The 13019-nt window shown below is 47.2% G+C and overlaps 1 protein-coding gene across 1 annotated transcript in view; it reads right to left on the reverse strand.

Annotated features, from left to right (window-relative positions):
- LOC115083449 (oocyte zinc finger protein XlCOF20-like) overlaps positions 1-2600 on the reverse strand; it is a 29013-nt gene extending 26413 nt beyond the window's left edge. The window contains exon 1 of the mRNA XM_029587268.1: positions 2416-2600. Coding sequence (XP_029443128.1) covers positions 2416-2442 — 27 coding nt within the window. The 5' untranslated portion in view covers positions 2443-2600. The remainder of the gene's footprint in view (positions 1-2415) is intronic.
- Between the last annotated feature and the right edge of the window lie 10419 nt (positions 2601-13019).

A 13019-nucleotide genomic window follows, 5' to 3' on the forward strand; every position in this document is an offset into this window, starting at 1 on the left:
AGAACACTAACCCTTTTGGAGACACTAAGCCAGAGAGAGACTCAGAGTGTCATACACCAGAAACGCAGAGATCCAGAACATGAAATAGTAATATAAATACTCACATGAAATATTACTGCACAGGAAAGCATGAAATGCTCTGAGGACTGGGGAAAGCTCACGGGACTGTTGGCTTTCTCTTGTTATTTTATATTAGCAACTTTAGTTCTGGCAAAACTATTTAACAGGCGATTTGATTATAGGACTGACTGCAGGGGATGACACATCCAGTAGCAGCAGCCCTGGCTGGAAGGGATGCGAGCCCACTGGCTGACATTTACATATGTGCTGGCGATGTGGCATCAATAGACTTTCTGGGATGGAACTGGCGTTACGGTTTCTCTTAGCCCATCCACTTGTTTGCTTGGGTTACTACTGAGGCGGCGTAACCTTTCCCTTGGCACGGATCAAGCTTCTGACCCACTTCCTGCAGATTTTGGGAAGTTGGTTCCTAGACTGGACTTTTGGAATTGCTGTGGTTCCAGCCTGGTGAGTGCTGAGAAGCAAAACTCTGTTCTCCGAAGTTACAACGGTGTCTGGGATCCCTACTGGAGCGAGAGCCATCAGACTATTCCCTATTTCTGCTTCTTGCTAACTTTCCCCTCCATTTTCTGCTTCTTCTCTTTTTCTCTGAGCAATATTAATTAAGTTACTATGCAATATTCCATATATACATAAATAGTGTTCCTGCTTGGATCAGTCAGTGAATAAGAAAACCTGAGCTGTAACAGAGCGCTGCCCTGAACCTCAGGAACATCTGGCTCTGCTACATCAGGAGACGTCACTGGGTGCTAAATCCTCACAGGAGATTTGCGCCCTGAGCACTAAACCTGTCTCCCATTCCCAGTTACTTTCACGGTCCACAATAGTTGTGCTGAGGGTTCATTTTAATGTAAAATTCTACTGTGCAGAGGTTGAAACAAAACCGAGCTCAGGAAGAAAAGGTGACAGAGAAGCTGAGAGCGTCAGAAAGCTGGACCAGCTGCTACTGTATGATAGAGAGAATAATAATAATCTCCTATTACAAATACCACCTTTCCAATTTTAGATCAAGGCAGTTAAAAATATGTTTTTATGTAGGATAAGTCCCTGCCATGAAGAGCTTACAATCTAAATGGGACAAAGTGACTTGCCCAAAGTCACAAGACATGGCACCGTCAGTGAGAGAAGTGGGATTTGGATTCTGGTTCACAGCCCCAGTTTTTTTGGTTTTCGTGCTGGCGGTGACCCATGCACGTGCCGGGGAAGGTTGCAGATCCCTCTGTAGCTGACCCTTTCCTCCCTCCCCTCATCTCCCAGCCACAATGCAGGAGCATGGAGCCATCCTCCAGCGCTTCGTCCCTCCTCCTCCTCTCATGCCTGTCCTCTCTCCGGGGTTGGCAGCTCAGTTTACAGATCAGCTGCTCGCATTCTGTGGTGAGAGAGAGCAGAGGCAGCAGCAAGAGAGGGGCCAGCAGCTCTGATCTCCTGCCAGTGGGGAAGCTCTGGGGAGGGTCACGACAGCTGCTCCACAGCCCATCAGGCCAAGTCAGGAGGGGGCAGTGGCGCATGACAGCACAGACCTCGTGCCACGAAAGCTGGCTCCGTGCAGCCCATTGCTATAACCACTAAAATAAAATAAATATGAGGGGAATTAAAGGCATGGAGTGGCTCAAGGAATATATTCAGTGTATGTGTGTGTGTGTGAGGGGAGGGGGCCAGTCCCAGGCTCTTTTCTTATGCTGCTGTATCACAGGCTGGATGGCATCACCTGGCACAACATCCCCTGCCCCCCTCCTGCCAGTCTCCTACCTGCTGAGCAGAAAGCCCTGCAGCCATTCTCCTGCCCCTTCTCCAGAGCAGGATTTCCAGCCCCGGCTCCCTCCCTGCACGGTCCCTGGGGTGGGGGATGGGATCAGTCCCAGGCTGCATCCCCTGCCCCCCTCCTGCCAGTCTCCTACCTGCTGAGCAGAAAGCCCTGCAGCCATTCTCCTGCCCCTTCTCCAGAGCAGGATTTCCAGCCCTGGCTCCCTCCCTGCACGGTCCCTGGGGTGGGGGATGGGATCAGCCCCAGGCTGCATCCCCTGCCCCCCTCCTGCCAGTCTCCTACCTGCTGAGCAGAAAGCCCTGCAGCCATTCTCCTGCCCCTTCTCCAGAGCAGGATTTCCAGCCCTGGCTCCCTCCCTGCACCGTCCCTGGGGTGGGGGATGGGATCAGTCCCAGGCTGCATCCCTTGCCCCCCTCCTACCTGCTGAGCAGAAAGCCCTGCAGCCATTCTCCTGCCCCTTCTCCAGAGCAGGATTTCCAGCCCCGGCTCCCTCCCTGCACGGTCCCTGGGGTGGGGGATGGGATCAGTCCCAGGCTGCATCCCCTGCCCCCCTCCTGCCAGTCTCCTACCTGCTGAGCAGAAAGCCCTGCAGCCATTCTCCTGCCCCTTCTCCAGAGCAGGATTTCCAGCCCCGGCTCCCTCCCTGCACCGTCCCTGGGGTGGGGGCAGGGTTGGGCTGTGCTGGATCAGGGCACTCAGCTTCTCTCCTGATGGCTACAAAGGGAAGCAGAAGGGAGGGAGGGAGGAAGGAGGAGGGGAAAAGAGTGTAAAAGAATGAGAGAAAGGGAGGGAGGAAGACTACGGAAAGCCATCTCTGACTGCTGCCCTCTCCCGTCCCCGCCCGGCACTGACAGCAGGAGCTGAGGCTGCTCACAAGGCTGCAGGATTCAGGATCAGCTGGGACTGCGCTCTCAGGAATATTGGGACCGGGAGCTCAGATTCAGACATTATCTGATTTATAGAAATAAAATCCGTCAACTCACAGTGCACTCTGGGAGCTGTAGTCCTTCCTAGGAAGGATTACTGTATGTAACTGTTACAGGGCACTCTGGGAGCTGTAGTTCTTCCTAGGAGGGATTACTGTATGTAACTGTTACAGGGCACTCTGGGAGCTGTAGTTCTTCCTAGGAGGGATTACTGTATGTAACTGTTACAGGGCACTCTGGGAGCTGTAGTTCTTCCTAGGAGGGATTACTGTATGTGACTGTTACAGGGCACTCTGGGAGCTGGGTTCCTTCCTGAGAAGGATTACTGTATGTGACTGTTACAGTGCACTCTGGGAGCTGTAGTCCTTCCTAGGAGGGATTACTGTATGTGACTGTTTACAGGGCACTCTGGGAGCTGTGATCCTTCCTAGGAAGGATTACTGTATGTGACTGTTACAGGGCACTCTGGGAGCTGTAGTTCTTCCTAGTAGGGATTACCTTATGTGAGTGTTACAGGGCACTCTGGGAGCTGTAGTTCTTCCTAGGAGGGATTACTGTATGTGAGTGTTACAGGGCACTCTGGGAGCTGTAGTTCTTCCTAGGAGGGATTACTGTATGTGACTGTTACAGGGCACTCTGGGAGCTGTAGTTCTTCCTAGGAGGGATTACTGTATGTGACTGTTACAGGGCACTCTGGGAGCTGTAGTCCTTCCTAGGAGGAGATACTGTATGTAACTGTTACAGGGCACTCTGGGAGCTGTGATCCTTCCTAGGAGGGATTACTGTATGTGACTGTTACAGGGCACTCTGGGAGCTGTGATCCTTCCTAGGAGGGATTACTGTATGTAACTGTTACAGGGCACTCTGGGAGCTGGGTTCCTTCCTAGGAGGGATTACTGTATGTGACTGTTACAGGGCACTCTGGGAGCTGGGTTCCTTCCTAGGAGGGATTACTGTATGTGACTGTTACCTGGCACTCTGGGAGCTGTGATCCTTCCTAGGAGGGATTACTGTATGTGACTGTTACAGGGCACTCTGGGAGCTGTGATCCTTCCTAGGAGGGATTACTGTATGTGACTGTTACAGGGCACTCTGGGAGCTGTGATCCTTCCTAGGAGGGATTACTGTATGTGACTGTTATGTGCACTCTGGGAGCTGTGGTCCTTCCTAGGAGGGATTACTGTATGTAACTGTTACAGGGCACTCTGGGAGCTGGGTTCCTTCCTGAGAAGGATTACTGTATGTGACTGTTACAGGGCACTCTGGGAGCTGGGTTCCTTCCTGAGAAGGATTACTGTATGTGACTGTTACAGGGCACTCTGGGAGCTGTAGTCCTTCCTAGGAGGAGATACTGTATGTAACTGTCACAGTGCACTCTGGGAGCTGTGATCCTTCCTAGGAGGGATTACTGTATGTGACTGTTACAGGACACTCTGGGAGCTGTGATCCTTCCTAGGAGGGATTACTGTATGTGACTGTTACAGGGCACTCTGGGAGCTGTGATCCTTCCTAGGATGGATTACTGTATGTGACTGTTACAGGGCACTCTGGGAGCTGTGATCCTTCCTAGGAGGGATTACTGTATGTGACTGTTACAGTGCACTCTGGGAGCTGTGGTCCTTCCTAGGAGGGATTACTGTATGTGACTGTTACAGGGCACTCTGGGAGCTGTGATCCTTCCTAGGAGGGATTACTGTATGTGACTGTTACAGGACACTCTGGGAGCTGTGATCCTTCCTAGGAGGGATTACTGTATGTGACTGTCACAGTGCACTCTGGGAGCTGTGATCCTTCCTAGGAGGGATTACTGTATGTGACTGTTACAGGGCACTCTGGGAGCTGTGATCCTTCCTAGGATGGATTACTGTATGTGACTGTTACAGTGCACTCTGGGAGCTGTGATCCTTCCTAGGAGGGATTACTGTATGTGACTGTTACAGGGCACTCTGGGAGCTGTGATCCTTCCTAGGAGGGATTACTGTATGTGACTGTTACAGGGCACTCTGGGAGCTGTGATCCTTCCTAGGAGGGATTACTGTATGTAACTGTTACAGGGCACTCTGGGAGCTGGGTTCCTTCCTGAGAAGGATTACTGTATGTGACTGTTACAGGGCACTCTGGGAGCTGGGTTCCTTCCTGAGAAGGATTACTGTATGTGACTGTTACAGGGCACTCTGGGAGCTGTAGTCCTTCCTAGGAGGGATTACTGTATGTGACTGTTACAGGGCACTCTGGGAGCTGTGATCCTTCCTAGGAGGGATTACTGTATGTGACTGTTACAGGGCACTCTGGGAGCTGTAGTCCTTCCTAGGAGGGATTACTGTATGTGACTGTTACAGGGCACTCTGGGAGCTGGGTTCCTTCCTGAGAAGGATTACTGTATGTGACTGTTACAGGGCACTCTGGGAGCTGTAGTCCTTCCTAGGAGGGATTACTGTATGTGACTGTTACAGGGCACTCTGGGAGCTGTGATCCTTCCTAGGAGGGATTACTGTATGTGACTGTTACAGGGCACTCTGGGAGCTGTGATCCTTCCTAGGAGGGATTACTGTATGTGACTGTTACAGGGCACTCTGGGAGCTGTGATCCTTCCTAGGAGGGATTACTGTATGTGACTGTTACAGGGCACTCTGGGAGCTGTAGTCCTTCCTAGGAGGGATTACTGTATGTAACTGTCACAGTGCACTCTGGGAGCTGTAGTCCTTCCTAGGAGGGATTACTGTATGTGACTGTTACAGGGCACTCTGGGAGCTGTGATCGTTCCTAGGAGGGATTACTGTATGTGACTGTTACAGGGCACTCTGGGAGCTGTAGTCCTTCCTAGGAGGAGATACTGTATGTGACTGTTACAGTGCACTCTGGGAGGTGTAATCCTTCCTAGGAGGGGTTACTCTATGTGACTGTTACAGGGCACTCTGGGAGCTGTAGTCCTTCCTGAGAAGGATTACTGTATGTGACTGTTACAGTGCTATCTAGAGGGCCGATGCAATACAGTGTGCTCAGTCGAGCTCACTGTATAACCCTTCTTATGGTTAAATATCATACACTATTTGCTTCAATTAATTTATTCAATGTAAAAACTTTGCTTACTTAGATTTGTTCAATGTAAAAACTTCTTTTATTATGTTCTATGTTCTATGTAAACCGCTATACTTTTTAGCGATAGTTACTGTTCTTTGTAAACCGGGGTGATATGTATACTATACAGGAACCTCCGGTATATAAATCATTTAAATAAATAAATAAATAAATAACCCGCAGTCGGACGCTGGGTAAACAGGTGCTAATCCACTCCCCAGTGCAATAGGAGGATTAGCGCCTATTTAACGCGCGGCTGACGGGGAGTGAATGAGATAGCGCTCATCACATGCAAATTCATGTGAATGAGCCTATTACTCATTCACTCCGAATGCAAAAAGATAAATGTGCGTCTCAGATATTAACGCCTGCCTGGAGCAGGCGTTAATAGCTGAGCGCAGGTAAAAGAAATACAGAAAAGCAGAAAAAAACTGCTTTTCTGTACTTCTTTTTTAAAGTAAAAAAAAAAATAAATAAAAATAACTCAGCACACCGCCGAGTTATGAAGGGCGACGCCGGTAAACTCGGCGGCCGTTTCCATTACTGGCAGACAGGCAGGTTACAAAAACAGAAGCCGAGTTTGCCGGCGTTGGTCTTCACAACCGGCAGCCGCGGCGCGTCAGCAAGGAGGCGCTGAGCTCACGCAAGCGACCCTGGCGCCTCCCTCCTAGCGCGACCCCCTAATTTACATATTGCATGCCGGCCCCCCCTTGCGGGCGCGTTAAGAAAGCGGGCGCTGACGCGAACCTTATGGCATCGGCCCCTGGGAGCCGTGGTCCTCCCTGGGAGGGAGTAAGGGCTGAGAGCTGCTCCTGACCTCTGCTTTTCTCTACCTCTTTGAATTTCGGGGGAGAGTTTTTCTTACCTGGCTTCCTTCTTCGCTTCGGAGACTAAGAAACTCTCTCTCTCTGTTGCTTTTCATTTCTGTTTTCTTTTTTCTTGAGAGGAGACCTCACGCTGCTCATTTCTTTACCCAATGTAAAGGCTTTTTTAATTCTGTCCTAACAGGAGTAGATATGGTATTGGATTTAGTTGTACTTGCCCCTTGGGGGGGAGAAAAATAATTGTATTTTGTATTTCAGTATGGTGTATTTCCATATATTGCTGTTATTTTGTTGCTTTTTTGGAGGAGGGTGGCATACATATTGAAAATGGAATGTAATATAATGCTCGCTTCTGATCAAGTACCTAGTCTCACGAGGTACTTGATCAGGTGCTTTTTTGGAGGAGGGTGGCATACATATTGAAAATGGAATGTAATATAATGCTCGCTTCTGATCAAGTACCTAGTCTCACGAGCCACACCCTGGTGATTTCTAGGAATACTGCAACCCCCCCACAAAACCTAGGGGTTACAAGACTCCAAGAAATGACACTTCCAAACTGAATGCAAAGAAAACTACTGGGATCACCCAGCAACTCACGTCTGTAGATCATTGGTCAGTCACAGACACAGAGCTAACAAACTAAGTCATTTATTAAGAAACAGTATAAAAAACAAATTCAACTTGCACATGACAAGAAAAACAGGCAAGGAAAACATTACTACTAATGGCTATTTATACACTGCTACAAGACTTATGCAGTGCTGTACAGACACATATGAAAAATAATCCCTGCTCAAAGAAGCTCACAATTTAGTCAAGAGAGGCACAGACAAAATAGAAGAGAAAATTCTTTTGTTTTCATAGAACGGTTACATTAGAGAGGGAGTGATCAGTGAGAACTGGGGTTAAAGTGTTAAAATCGGCCTAATAAAGTTGAGTTTTTAGGTGGGATTTGAACATGCTAAGAGAAGGAGAATAATGCACCAGCTCAGGATGACTATTCCAGGCATTCAGTGCAGCGAGATGGAAAGCACGGAGCAGAGACCTGGTGATGACAGAGATAGAAGCAGGTTGCCAGTTAAATGAAGTTTGGGAGGAGGGAGATAAGGTGGGAGAGATAATGAGGAGCTGTGGAGTGAACGTGATTGTAAGCGAATACACGAGGTAATCCTTTATCAAGAACAACTTGCGATACATAAAAGTCAATGCAGCACGTTCTAGTAGTTTAGATGCGAAAAGGTGGTGAGGGTGAGATGGGATGACATTTAGCAGGGCAGGAAGGATCCCAGTGAAGGGTTTTTGAAAGTGGCTTGACCGTGTCATGTTTGAAGGCAGCAGGAAGAGCTGACATGGAAAACAATGGACTGAGGATGTGACAGATGGGGAGGAAGGTGGCAGGGGAGATAAAACTGAGGAGGGGAGTAGGAATGGGGTCAGAGGAATAAGAAGTTAGTTTGGAGAAGGAGAGAAGATGGCCAGTGTTCTGTGATTTCAAAGGAGAAGAGGTGACAGGGCTAAGGGAAGGTGAGAGGTGGGAGAGACCAGATGGAGAATTCAAGAGTAATATTCCGAGTCTTGTTATGAAAGAAGTCAGCCATAGCCTAGGCAGAGTGAAGAGGGGCTAGCGGGTGGTGGTCTGAGGATGGAGTTGAGAGTAGAAAAGGTATGGTGGGGATTGGAGACATGGGAGATAGAGGAATATTGTTGTTTTGTTTGGTGAGAGCAGTGGCAGGCTGGAAGAAGGTGAGTATCCAAAAAAGTACAAACCTCTGCTTTATATAAACATGGTAGCACAATTAGTGCTTGTAAACACTACGGGCCCAACAGTCAGAGTTATGTAAGTTAGCTGGATAAGTCTATGCACGTTATACTGCAAAATATCCCTTTATTCAGCGCTAATTAGCCGGATAAGCTACATCCAGATATGTTAGACCTACTCTATGGCAAGTCTAATTTATCCGATTAACTTAACCAGATAAGTCTCAATATCGGCACTTTTCCGGTTAATTTAAGCAGATCTGTATCCCTGCCTCGATCCACCCATTGTCATCACCCAAGGCATCCGGCTAAGTAGCACTAAATATCGGCTGCTATGATTTGGATTAGACAGTGGAAGTTCGGCATGAGTCTGTCCACAGGAAGATGTGCGGAGCTGGGTTAGGATCCTGTCTGCAGCCCTGCACTGCTCCACCTTATTTATTTATTTAAAATCTTTTCTATACCGTCGTTTAGTAATGCACTATCACAACGGTTTACATATGGGCACATATATTTGGTTTGGTTACAAATGAAATTTACAAAAAGTACCATTACAATATCGGTACATGCTCATATAAAATAATGTATAAGAAATGTGGCATGGATCTAGTCCATGTAAATGATTAATATGGTAATCATACAAGGGTTATGCTTAAGCTGGAGTTCTCTAACTTAATTATCGAGTATAAAATAAAAGTTGTGGGACCACGCATCCAGTTAACCTTGTTCTGTGTTTTTTCATTCTCTGTTCTCATTATGAAAAGCTTTCCTGAATAGCCAGGTTTTTAGACTTTTTTTGAAAACTTTTGGGTCACTCTGTAATCTTGTCTCTAGTGGTAATGTGTTCCATAATGTTGGACCGGCCAAGGATAGTGCTCTCTCTCTAACTTGTGTTAGTTTCGCTGTTTTTACCGATGGGATTGTTAGTAGCGCTTTACTGGCTGATCTCAGATTTCTTTGTGGTACGTGTAAGCATAGCGCTGTGTTTAACCAGTCAGCTTTATCTTCATTGATTAGTTTGTGAATTATGCTGTTTTAAATTGCACTCTCTGTTCTATTGGTAGCCAGTGTAGTTCGGCCAGTGTTTGAGTAATGTGGTCTCTTTTGCTTTTGCCGGTGAGTATTCTGGCGGCAGAGTTTTGAAGGACTTGTAGAGGTCTTATTGTGGAGTACGGTAATCCCAGCAATAGTGTGTTACAGTAGTCAGTACTTGAGAAGGTAAGTGTTTGGAGGACTGTCCTGAAATGTTTCTGGGTTAATAACGGTTTCAGCCTCCTGAGGATCATGAGTTTGGCGTAGCCTTCTCTGACTTTCAGTGATATGTGGTGTTTAAAGCTAATTTCTGTGTCAATTATCACTCCTAGGTTTCGAGCTCTCTCGGCTATATCCACTTCCTGACCATTTTTGAGTTTGATAGGATTTTGCATGTCTGCAAACGACCATTCTATCTAAACTGGATTACTGCGATTCCCTTCTTTTAGGCCTCCCATCATCAACTATTAAACCCTTGCAAATACTGCAGAGCTCAATGGCGAGAATCATAACCAACACCCGCAAAAGGGACCACATCACCCCCATTCTAAAGGATCTGCACTGGCTTCCCATCCCTTTCCGCGTTCAATACAAAACTCTCACCATCCTACACAACACGCTTTACAAAGACAACCCTCCCTGGCTCGAAGAACCGCCACGTTTCCGATCCTCTAACCGCCCCACCAGAACCTCCCTTGCAGGCACCCTTCACACCCCAACCCTCAAAACTGCACACCTTACCCTCACTAGAGAAAGAGCCTTCTCCATTGCTGGCCCCTCCCTCTGGAACTCCCTTCCTACTGATCTCCGTCTAGAACCATCCTTACGCAACGTTTAAAAAGGCATCAAGACATGGCTTTTCAAACAGGCCTACCCAGATACTAACCAAACCTAGACAAGGCCCACCCTGCCTCGCAGAACTCGCCTTACAATATATTTATGTACATAGCTAGCCCAGTTACTTTATGTACTCTCCCAATGATGTAAATATAGTAAGTTTCTATAGCTATTTTGGTTCCTCTCCACTTTCTCCTCTTTACTTCGTTTCAGTATTCTACTCTTAGTCCCTCTCGTTCCCAGCCCTTCTTTTCTCCCTTTTCTTGCCTGCTCCCCTCACCCCACCCCCGTTAAATGTAATTTTCCTTTCTTTGAGTTAATTGTAAACCGGTGTGATGTGTTCTACGAATGTCGGTATATTAAAAGTTCATAAATTAAAAAAAAGTTCATACATAAATGTTTTTTCATTCTAGGTGTATAAATTCAGTTTTTTCAATATTTATCACTAGCTCCATTTTGTTTAGTAATTGCCTAATTATGTCTAGGTACATCATTGCTAAGTTTAGTGTTTTTTCAATTGTTTCGTCTATGGGCAAGATTAGTTGAATGTCATCTGCGTAGATGTAATGTGTTATACCGAGTCCTGCAAGGAGGTGGCATATGGGTAACAAATAGATGTTAAACAGTGTTGCTGATAGGAGTGCCTCAGGGCTCTGCACTGTCTTTAGTTTTATTTTATCTGATGTTGTGTTTTTTATCTGTACTTGAAAAAAATCTATTGTTAAGGTAGGATCTGAACCAGTCCAGTGTTTTGTTTTGCAGACCTATTTCTTCAAGCCTATTTATAAGTATGGAGTGGTTTACTGTGTCGAATGCTGCTGATAAATCCAATAGAATCATTATGTGTTGTTTACCACTATCAAATCCTCGTAGTACATTATCTGTGAGAGAGATTAGCAATGTCTCAGTGCTGTAGTGTTTTCTAAAGCCGTGTTATGAGGGATAAATTATGTTATTATTATTATTTATTTTTTTTTATGACTTCCCAGCCAGCTTTCTCCAGGCCATTTTTTGAGGGACCAATCCTAGATCAGAGCATTGGCTCCTTAACCGATAACACTACATATTAACCACTCCTAATCATCACCACCATGTTTCAGCTTTCTCCGGGCAACCCTTACAGCCCTGGCTGCCTGACACAAAGGGAAGTGTACAGGTATCAGAGACTGGACTGTAATTTGTAAGGGAAAGTAGCTCTCATTGGGGAAGATAACAGTTTGCAGGACATAACAGGAATCACAGTGACCCATGAAATTCCCCTCCCCCACACACACACTGCATCTCAGGGTAGATGCGCCTATAAATCCCAAATGCAACCCAACATTAGGAGGCCGTTCCATGCATCCACCCCCTCTCTGTAAAGAAATATTTCCTAAGATTATTTCTGAGTCTGCCCCCTTTCACCCTAATCTCCTAACCCCTCGATCTAGAGCCTCCTTTCCATTGAAACGATTCCCCTCCTGTGCATGGAAACCTCTGAGATATCTGGATGTCTGTATCATATCTCCCCTATCTCCCCTTTCCTCCAGGGTATCCTTGTTTAGATATTTAAGTCTCTCCCCCCATATGCTTTAGGATGAAGACCACTGACCATGTCAGCAGCCTCCCTCTGGAGCGACTCCATCCTGTTTATCTCCTTTTGAAGGTGGGGTCTCCAGGATTGTACTCAGTATTCCCAGTGAGGTCTCACCAGGGACCTGTACAGGGGCAGTGTCACCTCCCTTTCTCTGCTGACCAGTCCTCTCCCTATGCACCCAGGCATCTTTCTGGCTTTTACCGTCGCTTAATTCACCTGTTTGGCCACCTTAAGATCATCAGATAAGATCACCCCCAGATCCTGCTCTTCCTGTGTGCTTAGAAGAATTTCACCTTCAATACTGAACCTCTCCCCTGGGTTTCTGCGTCCTGAATGCATTGCTCTGCATTTGTTAGCATCAAATCTTAGCTGCCAGACCTTAGACCATTCCTCGAGGTTCGCTAGATCCCTCCTCATGTCTTCCACCCTGTACAGATTTTGGTATCATTGGAAAAGAGATAAACCTTTCCCGACAACCCTTCCATTATGTCGCTCACTAAAATGTAGAAAAGGACCGGTACAAGGTCCGATGCCTGAGGTGCAGCGCTGGTAACAACACCCTCCCCTCTGAGAAACCTCCATTTACCACTCCCCTTTGTCACCTCCCGTGCAGCCACTTTTTAACCCAGTCACAGTCTCTCTGGGATCCACACCAAGGGCGCACAATTTATTTATAAATCTTCTGTGCAGAACCGGGGCAGAGGCCTCGCTGACATCCCAGTGCCCTACGTCTCCTGATCCAACTCTTTCCTGATGCAACCCTCTGCTCACCCAATCACAGAAACCGATCCGATACGTCTGACAAGGTTTAGCTCAGGTAAAACCCTGCTGCCTCGGATCCTGCGATCCATCGGATCTCAGAAGCTGCGCTCTCCTCTGTTTTACCAGCGATTCCATTAGTTTGCTCATCACGGAGGTCAGACTGACGGGCCTGTAGCTCCCAGCCTCCTCCTTACTTCCGCTTTTATGAATAGGAACCACATCTGCTCTTTTCCAGTCCTCAGGAACTACTCCCGACTCTAAGGAAGCATTGAAAAGGTCACCAACGGAGCTGCCAGGATTTCTCCAAATTCCCTCAATACCCTTGGACGTCTCCCATTCGGCCCCGTCACCTTCTCTCCTTTGTTTAGTTGGCGCCT

Source organism: Rhinatrema bivittatum, chromosome 2 (assembly GCF_901001135.1).
Source record: "Rhinatrema bivittatum chromosome 2, aRhiBiv1.1, whole genome shotgun sequence".
In the NCBI taxonomy this organism is placed as follows: domain Eukaryota; kingdom Metazoa; phylum Chordata; class Amphibia; order Gymnophiona; family Rhinatrematidae; genus Rhinatrema; species Rhinatrema bivittatum.